At 42.3% G+C, this 14,916-nt stretch overlaps 1 protein-coding gene across 2 annotated transcripts in view; it reads right to left on the bottom strand.

The window, feature by feature from the left end:
• LOC135556192 (collagen alpha-1(XXIV) chain-like) overlaps positions 1 to 14,916 on the bottom strand; it is a 205,384-nt gene that overhangs the window by 132,138 nt on the left and 58,330 nt on the right. For both annotated transcript variants that reach the window (XM_064989185.1, XM_064989186.1), the window contains exons 4-5: positions 10,336 to 10,389; positions 5,683 to 5,736 (exon numbers count right to left, since the gene is read on the bottom strand). In XM_064989185.1, coding sequence (XP_064845257.1) covers positions 5,683 to 5,736; positions 10,336 to 10,389 — 108 coding nt within the window. The remainder of the gene's footprint in view (positions 1 to 5,682; positions 5,737 to 10,335; positions 10,390 to 14,916) is intronic.

The raw sequence follows: 14,916 nt of genomic DNA, 5'->3' as shown, positions 1-14,916 counted from the left end.
ATTCCTAATTTTAAATGATGTACTTTTAACTCCATACATTTTTCCTGACACACAAAAGTACTCATTTGTAAATTATGTGTGTTGGAGTGCCCATGGCTATCCATAAATTAAAAAAAAAACAAGAAAATGGTGCAGTCTGGTTTGGTTAAACCTGTTAGAGATAGGGGGCAGTATTTCCCCTTTGAATGAATTGCGTGCCCATAGTGAACTGCATCAAAATCTGTCCTAAATTGCTAATATATGCATATTATGATTAATATTGGATAGAAAACACTCTGATGTTTCTAAAACCGTTTGAATTATGTCTGTGAGTATAACAGAACTCACAGGACAGGCAATCTTCCAAACTAGTTTTGAAATCCTGAAAGTTGGGGCAACTTTGACGTCATCACCCCCTCACTTCCCAACAAGTTATGCATCTGGAAACACTTCCTATGTCTTCCACTAGATGTCCTTATTCAGTAGAAAGTGTAATGGAGAATTTGCTGTTAACTTTGACCTAATGGGAAGGAAAGTACTAAAGTGTCGCAAAAGATTCAGGTGCTTGAAGGCGCGTATGCGTTCGAGTGATTCGGCTGTTCCAATCAGCCCCAGATGAACATGGATGGCCCGGTTGCAATGCTATTCGATCTGTATGATCATAACATCCTGAAGATTGATTCTGCACTTAGTTTGACCAGTTTCGTCGACCTGTAATATGTAATTTGGAAGTTTTCATGCAAAGTTATCCTGGACCAGAAGTCATGTTTTGGGCATTTGAGCTGAAAGTGGTAGCAAATGCTGCTACATGGACACTATGAAACAAAACGATTTATTGTTGAACTAGGACTCCTTGCACTACATTCTGATGGAAGATCATCAAAGGTAAGGGAATATTTATGTTGTAATTTTGTATTTCTGTTGACTCCAACATAGCGGAGAAATATTGTTACGTCTGAGCGCAGTCTCAGATTATTGCAACGTTAGGCTTTTTCCGTAACGTTAAAAAAAACGTGACACAGCGGTTGCATTAAGAACCAGTGTATATTTTTAATTATATGTAGAACATGTATCTTTAGTCAAAGTTTATGATGAGTATTTCTGTTATCTGGCGTAGCTTTCTATAATTCCTCCGGACATTTTGGAGAATTTTCTGAACGTGGCGTCAATGTAAACCAAGATTTATGGATATAAAATGCATATTATCGAACAAAACATAAATGTACTGTGTAACATGTCATATGACTGTCATCTGATGAAGATTTTCAAGAGGTTAGTAAAAAAATTTTTTTGTCATTTTATCTTTTGTTGTACAAAATGGCTACATTTTTTCTTTGATTTGGTGGTGGTCTAACGTAAATATATGCTGTGTTTTCGCCGTAAAACATTTAAAAAATCTGACACGCTGGGTAGATGAACAAGGTGTTTAGCTTTCATTTGAGGTATTGGACTTGTTAATGTGTGGATGTTAAATATTTCTAATATTGCATTCCCTGCTCCACCGTTTCAGCTGAACGGGGGGGGGGGGGAGTGCCTGTAGGGGAACCCATAGGCTTAACAAGTTTTAATATAAGTAGATTTAATTTAAGTAGATTTTAGCAGTTACATTAGCAGTTACATTTACTCAGTATTTTCCTGGTTGACTTTCACTTTTACTTGAGTCATTTTCTATTATCTGTACTTTTACTCAAGTATGACAATTGGGTACCTTTTGTTCCTCTGTCCAGAGATGCAAAGAAAAAGACATATCTCAGACTGGCCAATAAAAATAAAAGGTTAAGATAGGCAAAAGAACACAGACACTGGACAGAGGAACTCTATCCAAGGCCAGCATCCCTGAGTCGCCTGTTCAATGTTGATGTTGAGATTGGTGTTTTGCGGGTACTATTTAATGAAGCTGCCAGTTGAGGACTTGTAAGGTGTCTGTTTCTCAAATGAGACACTCTATTGTACTTGTCCTCTTGCTCAGTTGTCCACCGGGGCCTCCCACTCCTCTTTCTATTCTGGTTAGAGCCAGTTTGCGCTATTCTGTGAAGGGAGTAGTATACAGCATTGTACACGATCTTCTGTTTCTTGGCAATTTCTCGAATGGAATAGCCTTCATTTCTCAGAACAAGAATAGACTGACGAGTTTCAGGAGAAAGGTCTATGTTTCTGGCCATTCTGAGCCTGTAATCGAACCCACAAATGCTGATGCTCCAGATACTCAACTAGTCTTTAATCAGTTCAAACAGTTTTCAGCTGTGCTGCAAAATGGTTTTCCAATGATCAATTAGCCTTTTAAAATGATAAACTTGAATTAGCTAACACAACGAGCCATTGGAACACAGGAGTGACGGTTGCTGATAATGGGCCTCTGTACTCCTATGTAGATATTCCATTAAATAATCAGCCGTTTCCAGCTATAATTGTCATTTACAACATTAAATTGTAAATACACTGTATTTCTGATCAATTTTATGTTATTTTAATGGCCAAAAAATGTGCTTTTCTTTAAAAAACAAGGACATTTCTAAGTGACCCCAAACTTTTGACCGGTAGTGTAGACTGAGGGGTGAACTTAAAAGCCCTAACCCACAATCACAGTGCTATTGAGCAATGATGCTTATCGGGCTTTTGACCCGATGCCAAATTAACTGTTAGAGTTGTCCAGTGTTTTCTGTTTTTCTATATTTTGTATACATTGAAGATAAAATGTCATCATTGCTCACACTGCAAGTTATGGGAGTATTAAATATGGTATGAAATTGGCTAGTTCTTTAGAGAGATAACAGTATAATCACATACTGTATGTTTCAGAACATATAGGGTGTGTGATCTGATCTGGTTGGCCCCAATGTTGCCGTTTCTATGGAAATGGCTGTCAGATCTCCATGTCATAATATTCTCTATCAGAATCACAACAACTCTACCACTTTTCAGGAAAGAGGTTTTCTGAGAAGAGCATTTGCTACAGGAGCACCTCGAATTCAGTGTAGACGGGGAATTTTCGACGGTGAATTGTCTTAAACATATCAACGTCTTGCATATGCAGTCAATTCTCCACATTTAAATTTGATTTCAAAATATGGAAACTGCCCTGAAGGCACAGATCTACAATCAGAGGGTTCAGAATTGTTCGTACATTAGTTATCAACAGAGCCGGTACATCAAGCTACCATCACTAAAACATCATCCATGTCAGTCTTTAATGCAATGCTATCACTGTTAGTATTCATGTTATATTTCTGCTCATCTAAGCCTCATTCGGTATGAGTGAACTTGAGCCAGTCAATGTAATGTTACTAAGAACCCACCAGTTCAGGACAGAGGTCAAGTCAACCCCTTGCATTAAATGTCAGAGACTTCACATTACAGCAAGGTTATCTTTTTCTTTCGGAAAATACATGTGTATCCTTCTCTTTCAAGATGAAATGAATCAACACTCCTTCCTCCTCACCAACAGCAGTTTTTTACATGCATCTATTTAACCACCATCCCTTCTTTTCCCATCCTGCCCCTCCCCCTTAACTGCCCACTCAATCAAATGACAGACACAGGTATTTTCCCCTCCTCCATCAGCAAATAACAACCAATCAAAGGCCTCTGTCATGCCCACGGGGCACTTTCCAACCAAAAACTCTGCTGCTGCTATTCACCACGGCAATAGCTGGGAAAAGTAATCTTTATTTAACTAGACAAGTCAGTTGAGAACAAATTCTTATTTCAATGACGGCCTACCCCAGCCAAACCCGGAAGACACTGGGCCAATTGGGACTCCCAATGCAGCCTGGATTCAAACCAGGGACTGTAGTGACGCCTCTTGCACTGAGATGCAGTGCCTTAGACAGCTGCGCCACATCGGGAGCCTGAGAAGAGTCTATCCCTTCCAAACTCATGTTGATCTGAGCACCATAGAATATACGTTTTTATCTTAATATTGAGCACCTACCACCCACTCTGTGGCAGAGTAATGTTGCTTACCATTCATTGAAATTGCCAACCATAATGAACAAATATGAAATGAAGTACTATTCCTCAGAAGTTAAACAAAAATCATAACTTTGACCCCAAGATGAGTAAGATACTAGTCTCTCTAGACAGACGGGTTGCCTCCCACAATGTACCAGCTTAAAACTTCTGTACGTGTACAACATCAGTTTGGAATACACTGTTAAAAGTGCTTTGTAACACCAAAACTAGTGGCAACTGAGCTGCCACCAATGCATAGGAGACAACCTCAACTTTACTAGAGTATTGAAACACATCGTCCTGAGATGTTTTGAAACATTACATGGTGTGTCGTAACGTCATTTAGTCAAGTGTTACGCAACACCTTGCCAGGGCCTGAGAGCGCTAATGGAAAAGTATAATGTTTAGAGTTCTGTTTAGTGCAGAATTAGATACCTTCTCCTTTTGGTGTTGTTTCCTCTAAAACTACTGTGGTGTTTCAAATCCTGTCTATTGCAAAATTAGATCACTTCTTCTGGAGTACTTTAATGTTTAACATTGATTTATGTATCTGATCATTTGCCAGTTTAATCCATTTTGGCAGGCATTGTTGAGCACAGTAGTAACTAGAGGTTTTACTGCAAGTATTGCAGGATTCCGTACTTGCCTCTGTCATTAAAAGTTGGATATGTGGGAATGGGTTGTCTCATCACTGATGTCCTTTTGCCTGAAGATTTTGATAATTGTTCACCATTACACCTCGTGGTACAACAAGCTGCGTAATACTAATGTAGAAGTATACTTGTCTTTCTTCAAACATGCATATAACAATGTGTAGAAATTGTTGAATTACCCACAATCCTCTAAAAACAGAGCCACGTTGCAAGATAGGAAGTGGGGTTCAATTACAGCTTCCGCCTGTCCCACCTTTTACATGCCCCGAGAAACCCCAAGTTTTTTTACAACACTTTCTTGAAAACACTAATATTCAGATTGAAAAAGCACTTTGGGTCTTTTAGAGTACTTGTATTGTTTTAAAACACTGTCTGTGTATCATAACACTTACATTGGGGTTTTACATTCCACCACCAGATCTCAGGTTAGGTGCACCACTTTCCACGGTTTCATTACATGGTGTTTTGAGTCTTTCTATTTTTACAGTGTTGAGGAAAGGGCAGAGTTGGGACATCCGTCTTTCCTACGTCACTGCACTAACCGCTCGATGCCCAAGCGTAAACATCCCCGGACACAAAATTGTAGCTATCAAGATGAAGATCACTGAAGATATTTTTAAGGAGTGCATTTCCCAAGGGGATAGTTTGCATTAACTACCTTTGCTAAAAACCAATGCTAACATTTTGTCGGCAAACTTAGTTTTCGCATTACGACGTTCTGGCATGTCTGCCTTGTGATTTGTTGAGAGCGTTCTGTCTGTAGTCTTCTGTCTGAAGAGGACCCTCCCCAGAACAATTTTTGTCCCTTTTTGAGAATCTGTAATTAATCCCAGACCTAGTGCTGTTGCTTCCCTAGGTCTGGGATTTCCGAGGCTAGTTAGGTACTGCTTCCCTCCCACTAGGATTAGACCTTACCCTTTTCTGGAGCAAAGGAGTCTGGGAGTCAGAGTATGACATTGAACATTACAGCCAGGGCCCTGACAATAAAACTGGTCCTGGCTGACCCCTGGGGGCCTCCACATCCCACAACATTAACAAGACTCTCTCTGGAGCTCAAGGGGGATGTCTGTGCCCCCCAACCCAGGATTAGAGCACTCACCTTGGGACCAGGAAGACCAGGCAGGCCGGGGTTTCCATGTGGACCAGTACGACCCTAGAGAGACAGCAAGAGATAGAGAGAGATTCATTTACAGTAGATCTACTACATCACAACGACAGCATAGCATTATTGCTAAGTGGATGGTTCTCTACAGAAGGTGTAAACAGTACAGTGAATTAGTCATACTGTATGTCAGCAACAGTTCCCATCTTTTAGCCACAAAATTAAAGGTAGATACATCTGCTGAATGAGTCAGTGATTGTAGGATGTGATGAGATATAGTGAGACTTTTTCTGAGTATTACACATATTTTATGTCACATTTGTCTTCATGTGCCAAACTATGTCCTACCTTTAAACCGTCCAAGAGTGCACTTTCAAGGGAACACCTTATAACATACATGCACTCACTTTGAGTACAACTCACACGTGGGAACAACCACACGTGCATGCTCATGTACACACACACACACACACACACACACACACACACACACACACACACACACACACACACACACACACACACACACACACCTGCACCCCTGCTGTTGCCTGGCTTAACCTGCATTCTCTCTATAACACCCACTACAAACTAAAGCTATGAGGTAAGACTCTGCTCTCTCCCATAACAGTAATCAGTCACCATAAATGGCTGTGATCAGGAGATCACAGAGACTTAACGTAGGGGTAATGATGAGCCACGCCTAGTTTTAAAGGTGTCTGTGTGTCCTCTTGACACTGGGTTGTGTTGTGGTGTCACAGTCTTGGTCTACCAACCAGCCCCTCCCCCCCCGGCGCTCTACTTTCCACGACTCCAGTAAAACCCCATAACAAAGGATCTCTCACCCCTCTGCCTCCCTCCCTCCCTCCTCTCCCCATTTATCTAACTACCCGTCTCGCTCTCTCCCCCTCTATCGCTGCAACTCTCTCCTCCCACCCTCCTCCTATCTCTCTCTATAGCTTTCATCTCTCAGTCGCTTTCTCTATCGCTTCCTTCTCTCCTATCTCCCAGAGCAGATTTGTTTTAAAGTGGGGGTCTGTTCTGTGTGTATAAAATGCTGCCACCTGTGGAGTGTGGGATTTAGCTAAGGTACAATACAGGTGAGTACAGTACAGTGAGGTCTGGAGGTTTGTATCTTGCTGAGGCAGCAGAGTTCACAGCCCACACAGACACAACCCCCCATTACAGTCATTTTCCACCCCATAACAAAGCCTCCCTCTGTCTATGCCTCTATGGGTCACCGCACAGTATGTAAACCATATGTCTCCACGGTTGGGTCCCACGAGGGTTTACCATTATACAGTAGTTTACCTGTAGACAATTTTTACTGCCTGTCTGGCTGGCTGCTGGAGGGTCCCTGTCTGTCTGACACACACTAAACACGCGTAACCAAGAGGCTTGATGTGTTATAAGGAAGACTTTACAAAGATAAAAACAGAGAGAGGTGCACCTGTGGTCTTCCTGAGTATAGCTGGCTAACTGTGATAGGCACTGCATCTCAGTGCTAGAAGCGTCACTACAGACCCTGGTTCGATTCCAGGCTGTATCACAACCGGCCGTCATCGGGAGTCCCATCATTCCCTATAGCAGAATGTTCAGAAATGCCAGAACATTAAGAGCAAAACATGTCTAGTGATGTTGAAGATGCTCTAAAAATTTCTACAGCTGCACCAATGACTAGAACGAACTGCAAAAATCACTGAAGCTGGAGTCTTACATCTCCCTCTCTAACTTTAAGCATCAGCTGTCAGAGCAGCTTACCGATCACTGTACCTGTACACAGCCAATCTATAAATAGCACACCCAACTACCTCATCCCCATATTGTTATTTGTCCTCTTGCTCTTATCCTCTTTTGCACCCCAGTATCTCTAGTTGCACATCATCATCCGCACATCTATCACTCCAGTGTTAATGCTAAATTGTAATTTTTCTGCCTCTATGGCCTATTTATTGCCTTACCTCCCTACTCTTCTACATTTGCACACACTGTACATAGAAAAATCTATTGTGTTATTGACTGTACTTTTGTTTGTAACTCTGTGTTGTTGTTTTTGCCGCACTGCTTTGCTTTATCTTGGCCAGGTCGCAGTTGTAAATGAAAGCTTGTTCTCTATTTAACCAGGTAGGCCAATTAAGGTGATTTTTTTTAACCTTTATTTAACTAGGCAAGTCAGTTAAGAACAAATTCTTATTTTCAAAGACGGCCTATGAACAGTGGGTTAACTGTTCAGGGGCAGAACGACAGATTTGTACCTTGTCAACCTTCCAGTTACTAGTCCAACGCTCTAACCAATAGGCTACCCTGCCGCCCCGGCAGAATAAATAAAAAATCTTGACTGGCTGCATCACTGCTTGGTATGGCAACTGCTTGGTATCCAACCAAAAGGCAGTACAGAGGGTAGTACATTTGGCCCAGTACATCTCTGGGGCCAAACTCCCTGCCATCCAGGACCTCGATACCAGAGGAAGGCCCGACATTTTTTTTTAAAGACTCCAGCCACCCAAGTCATAGACTGTTCTCTCTGCTACCACACAGAAAGCAGTACCAGAGTGCCAAGTCTGGGACCAAATAGCTCCTGAACAGCATCTACCCCCAAGCCATAAGACTGCTGAACAGTTCTTAAAATGACCACCTGGACTATTTACATTAGTCCGTTTTTTTGTTTGTTTTTTTGCAGTGATTCTCTTGCACTGGCTCTATGCACACTCATTAGACACTCACACACACACACACACACACACACACACACACACACACTACATATGCTCACACACAAAACACACTTTTTTGAAGCATTTCACGGTAAAGACTACACCTTTTGCATTCGGTGCATGTGACCAACACAATTGGATGTGATTTGATTTAAATGATCTCAGTGTGGTCAGTGATCAGAGGGTAGCTTTCAGAGATCAAACTCTACTATGGTACAGTTTAGTCTCCACAACATCAGAACAGAGACATGCACTGAACAACACTGAACAGCATTGAACAGCACTGAACAGCACTCTACTGCTGTAGCAGCAGGAGCTGATTTCTTGATGCTCCAAGAGCCAGTAAAGAAGGCTTATACTATACTACAGTATACTGTATACTGTATACTGGGGTATTTGGAAATAGCCACAGGATGGTTTTTCAATACTTTCAATACGGTTTAAACTATTTCTTTGAAGTTTTTCAATAAATTGTAATATTTGTAGCCAATTTAAGTGAATACATGCAGCCAAATTGTGCAGTACGTTGGGAGACAAAAGAGATAACGTTCTTCATTTCACTTGTCAGATTATTTTACATTGTGAAGCTAAGCGTAGTTCCCTAGACCCCAGAACAGTTGAGCGAGTCACGTTTGCTTGTAAAGAGCACAATGGGAGAAAGCGGGAGCCGGTGAGTCCAGATGTGTATTTGGTTTAACTTGCTAGTTAGCTAGGTATGTGGCTGAATTAATGAGGAGACGGGGCATCGTAGATTCTTAGCTTTCTGCCATGTTTGAGAAGTCAAAGGGCTTTGGATGAGTTATCTGTACAGCTGCCACTGCTATCTTGATATCATAAAAAAAAATATATAATTTCGGTTCTCGGCCCCTGAGTCTGCTCCTCTGCCCCTCTTCTCAGAGCAGAGAAAGCAGGCCCCGTTGCCCTAGTGACTCCAGACACCACACAGACACAGCATGTATACATGCTGCTCCAGAGTCAGTGCTGTTTTTCCTTCAGACCACCATGCATCCAAACATTGTTCATTTGCACTATATCTCTCATTCACATTTGGTTGTAAATGTCCAAACCCACCCCAAAAAATGCATTCTGTACCTGCTACCTATAGATGTAGAACTTTATGAGCTGGATTGCCTGTCTTTGCAATTCGTTTATTTTAGATTGTGCTCGTTAGCATATTTAGCTAATACTATGGAAATCCGCTAGTACTTGTGCTAGGCCCCCTTGTGTACTAAGCCGGCTACTATAAATCCCAGAATGAGAGAAGGACAGTATGACGATATGAAAATCTTTATACCGCCCAACCCTACAGTAAAGTAAACATGCATGCATTATCCTCTCACAGGACTCATCTCATTCCCACGCACCATTACAGCTCATCCCTGGTTCTTTTTGGAATGTCAGGAGCTCTGTAATGGTGCTGGGTCACTGGTCTTGACAACTGGCTTGTGTCTAGCTTGTGTCTGTGGATTAATGGTGATGAAGTGCATTGAGAAGTGTATCGACTCGCAGACCGTGTGTCATTGCTATGTCTGTTGTGTGTGTTGATGGAGTGAGAGTGCTTTGAAAAGTGTACGTGTAAGTGATTTCAGTCACAAAGTGTGCGTCAGTGTTGTGTGTATCAGTGCTCTCAGGTATGAACGTGCCTCATCAGGTCAATAAACCTGACCCCAACTTACGGAGGACCAGAATTAGCCACTTCATGACCTGTCCTGAAATAAAACTCTGAAGAATCCTTTTCAAAAGCCAGCATGACCTTGTAAGATCCTCTAAAAAACACTTTTCATAGCACCATATATCACTGTACGAGACTGCTAGGGTTAAAACAAATCTGGGGAAAGGGATCTCCTTTCAATCCGTTTACAGTGTCACCTCAAGGAGGGGTGGAAGCACAATGGCATCACATGACCACAGGTGTGACATGGTTTGCAGTACTCACCCGAGCTCCTCTCTTCCCAGCAGGACCAGGTAGACCAGGGGGACCAGGAGGACCCTGTTATAGAGAGAGAGAGAGAGAGAGGGATGTTACAGACACACAAATAACTTTGAGAAGTGATATCATGCGGTTTAATGTACAGTTAGATTTGGGTAGGTGGATACTGTATTTATGTAAGAGGCCTAGACAATTTCAAACCAAAGGAGGCAACAAAAAAAAGTTTTCTTTTAACTCCAAATCGCTAATAGCAAAGCTTTGAGAGGATGGTGATATCATGTTACATTGTCTGGATGAGTGTGAAGTATTATGCCTCAAACCAGTTCTGGGATTAAGATAAACTCTTTGTCATGGCAAAACAACCATGGAGGAAAAGCATGGTATGATTCCACTTCATGTTCTTTTCGACCCAACATATAAATGAAGAAAGGGGGGGGAAAACAAATGTGCTGAATACTTTTAAATTCCAGAGTTGGAACTGAAAACTCTAGTACAGTACTTGTAAAACGTGACTTTGATTACATTAAACCTGGTATGTTATGTGGTAGCTTTTGTCCCATCCCACGCATTCATAACAAACTTACACAAATGCACACATCCACAGAGGTGTGGAGTAAGGAGCTAACTTGCAAACAAGTGAGCTTGGCTCTCTCAAACAGGATACAGATGTAGGATCTTAATTTGAGCCAGTTTGCTACAGTGGGAAAATAATCCTGCAGCAACAGAAAATGTTCATTATTAAGTGGATTATAATTAATGGACACTTATGTATGTAGGGGTTGATACATTTTTTGTAAGGGAAAATCATGTCGGAAAGTGGAAATGATAAACTACAGAAGCCTTTTTTAAAACCTCAAATACACTACATGTTTAAAATGTCCTGCATTGCAGGAAAGTTCTCCTGCAAAAGTGTGATCAAATGCACATATAAATATGAGTTATAGATCTGTCACTCATTGAATGCAAGTCTAAGAAGCAGTAGATATGTTCTATGTGCGCGATATTCATACTTCCTGTTCTTAAGTTTTTGCGTCTTTTACTTTTGGTTTTGTACACAAGCTTCAAACAGCTGAAAATACCATATTTTTGGTTATGGGAAATATATTTCACAGCGGTTTAGATGGTGCGATGACTCTCTACACAATGACTGATTGTTTTGTCACATAAACTGAAATTATGTGAACTATTAGAATTTTAGCAACCAGGAAATGGCTGAGCAATTTCTGCATATTGTACCTTTTAAAGTATGATTGATAATTGGAGGCTTTTCAAAGTAACAGTTATCATGTATCCTCTATGGACTGATGTGCTAATCCAAGGCAAACAAAAATAAAGAGAGGATCACTGGAGAGACTTACAGAAAGAGTTTTCACTGAGTGTCTTGGCTGTGGATGGGATGCTAGTAGTAATACTGACAGCAATATAACTGCTGGGTGATTCCTCACGAAACTAGACCATGATTTAGGGGATTTCCTCCGCATTTTATCCATAGAAGGGTACTTTTGAGGAAGGACTGTTGACATATATTTGATATTTATACTTTATATTAAATCATAATTGAAAAGAAATTACCTTAAGTTGGAACATGAATATATGTTGGCCTTACCCAGGCCTCTTTTAAGACTCAATAATGATTATGTAGGAGTTACAAGGCAAGAATAGTGTATATAAAGATCCAGTCCATTTCAAAAATTGGAGGCCAGCATCCCTCTTCGCTGTTCGAGTCGCGTCTTCACTGTTGAGGGAGACTGGTGTTTTGTGGGTACTATTTAATGAAGCTGCCAGTTGAGAACTTGTGAGGCATCTATTTCTCAAACTAGACTAATGTACTTGTCCTCTTGCTCAGATGTGCACTGGGGCCTCCCACTCCTCTTTCTATTCTAGTTAGAGTCAGTTTGCACTGTTCTGTGAAGGGAGTAGTACACAGCATTGTACGAGAACTTCAGTTTCTTGGCAATTTCTCATATGGACTAGCCTTAATTTCTCAGAACAAGAATAGACTGACGAGTTTCAGAAGAAAGATCTTTGTTTCTGGCCATTTTGAGCCTGTAAACGAACCCACAAATGCTGATGCTCCAGATACTCAACTAGTCTAAAGAAGGACAGTTGTACTGCTTCTTTAATCAGGACAAACAGTTTTCAGCTGTGCTAACATAATTTCAAAATGTTTTTCTAATGATCAATTAGCCTTTTAAAATTATAGACTTGGATTAGCTAACACAACGTGCCATTGGAACACAGGAGCTATGGTTGATGATAATGGGTCTCTGTACGCCTATATAGATATTCCATAAAAAAATCTGCCATTTACAACATTAATGGGTGTTATAGTAAAGACTATAACACCCATTCCATCAGCAAGGGCATTGACAAAACTTCCGGCGCCGACAGAGATGGCCGCCTCGCTTCGCATTCCTAGGAAACTGTGCAGTTTTTTACATTTTTTTACGTGTTATTTCTTACATTAGTACCCCAGGTCATCTTAGGTTTCATTACATACAGTCGAGAAAAACTACTGAATATAAGATCAGCGTCAACTCACCATCAGTACGACCAAGAATATGACTTTCGCGAAGCGGATCCTGTGTTCTGCCTTTCAACCAGGACAACGGAATGGATCCCAGCCGGCGACCCAAAAAAACGACTTCATAAAAGAGGAAAACGAGGCGGTCTTCTGGTCAGACTACGTAGACGGGCACATCGTGCCCCACTTCCTAGCATTCTTCTCGCCAATGTCCAGTCTCTTGACAACAAGGTTGATGAAATCCGAGCAAGGGTAGCATTCCAGAGGGACATCAGAGACTGTAACGTTCTTTGCTTCATGGAAACATGGCTCACTGGAGAGACGCTCTCGGTGGCGGTGCAGCCAGCGGGTTTCTCCACGCATCGCGCCAACAGAAACAAACACCTTTCTGGTAAGAAGAGGGGCGGGGGCGTATGCCTTATGGCTAACGAGACGTGGTGTGATCACAAAAACATACAGGAACTCAAATCCTTCTGTTCACCTGATTTAGAATTCCTCACAATCAAATGCAGACCGCATTATCTACCAAGAGAATTCTCTTCGATTATAATCACAGCCGTATATATTCCCCCCCAAGCAGACACATCGATGGCTCTGAACGAACTTTATTTGACTCTTTGCAAACTGGAATCCATACATCCTGAGGCTGCATTCATTGTAGCTGGGGATTTTAACAAGGCTAATCTGAAAAGAAGACTCCAAAAAATGTATCAGCATATCGATTGCGCCACCAGGGCTGGAAAAACCTTGGATCACTGTTATTCTAACTTCCGCGACGCATATAAGGCCCTGCCCCACCCCCCTTTCGGAAAAGCTGACCACGACTCCATTTTGCTGATCCCTGCCTACAGACAGAAACTGAAACAAGAAGCTCCCACGCTGAGGTCTGTCCAACGCTGGTCCGACCAAGCTGATTCCACACTCCAAGACTGCTTCCATCACGTGGACTGGGACATGTTTCGTATTGCGTCAGGCAACAACATTGACGAATACGCTGATTCGGTGTGCGAGTTCATTAGAACGTGCGTTGAAGATGTCGTTCCCATAGCAACGATTAAAACATTCTCTAACCAGAAACCGTGGATTGATGGCAGCATTCGCGTGAAACTGAAAGCGCAAACCACTGCTTTTAATCAGGGCAAGGTGACTGGTAATATGACTGAATACAAACAGTGCAGCTATTCCCTCCGTAAGGCTATCAAACAAGCTAAGCGTCAGTATAGAGACAAAGTAGAATCTCAATTCAACGGCTCAGACACGAGGTATGTGGCAGGGTCTACAGTCAATCACGGACTATAAGAATAAATCCAGCTCAGTCACGGACCAGGATGTCTTGCTCCCAGGCAGACTTAATAACTTTTTTGCCCGCTTTGAGGACAATACAGTGCCACTGACACGGCCTGCAACGGAAACATTGCGGTCTCTCCTTCACTGCAGCTGAGGTGAGTAAAACATTTAAACGTGTTAACCCTCGCAAGGCTGCAGGCCCAGACGGCATCCCCAGCCGCGCCCTCAGAGCATGCGCAGACCAGCTGGCTGGTGTGTTTACGGACATATTCAATCAATCCCTATACCAGTCTGCTGTTCCCACATGCTTCAAGAGGGCCACCATCGTTCCTGTTCCCAAGAAAGCTAAGGTAACTGAGCTAAACGACTACCGCCCCGTATCACTCACTTCCGTCATCATGAAGTGCTTTGAGAGACTAGTCAAGGACCATATCACCTCCACCCTACCTGACACCCTAGACCCACTCCAATTTGCTTACCGCCCAAATAGGTCCACAGATGACACAATCTCAACCACACTGCACACTGCCCTAACCCATCTGGACAAGAGGAATACCTATGTGAGAATGCTGTTCATCGACTACAGCTCGGCATTTAACACCATAGTACCCGCCAAGCTTGTCATCAAGCTCGAGACCCTGAGTCTCGACCCCGCCCTGTGCAACTGGGTACTGGATTTCCTGACGGGCCGCCCCCAGGTGGTGAGGGTAGGCAACAACATCTCCACCCCGCTGATCCTCAACACTGGGGCCCCACAAGGGTGCGTTCTGAGCCCT

The sequence above is a fragment of the Oncorhynchus masou genome, chromosome 15, assembly GCF_036934945.1.
Source record: "Oncorhynchus masou masou isolate Uvic2021 chromosome 15, UVic_Omas_1.1, whole genome shotgun sequence".
Taxonomy (NCBI): domain Eukaryota; kingdom Metazoa; phylum Chordata; class Actinopteri; order Salmoniformes; family Salmonidae; genus Oncorhynchus; species Oncorhynchus masou.
Note: the sequence above shows the minus strand (reverse complement) of the source record. Positions and strands in the feature narration are given on the sequence as shown.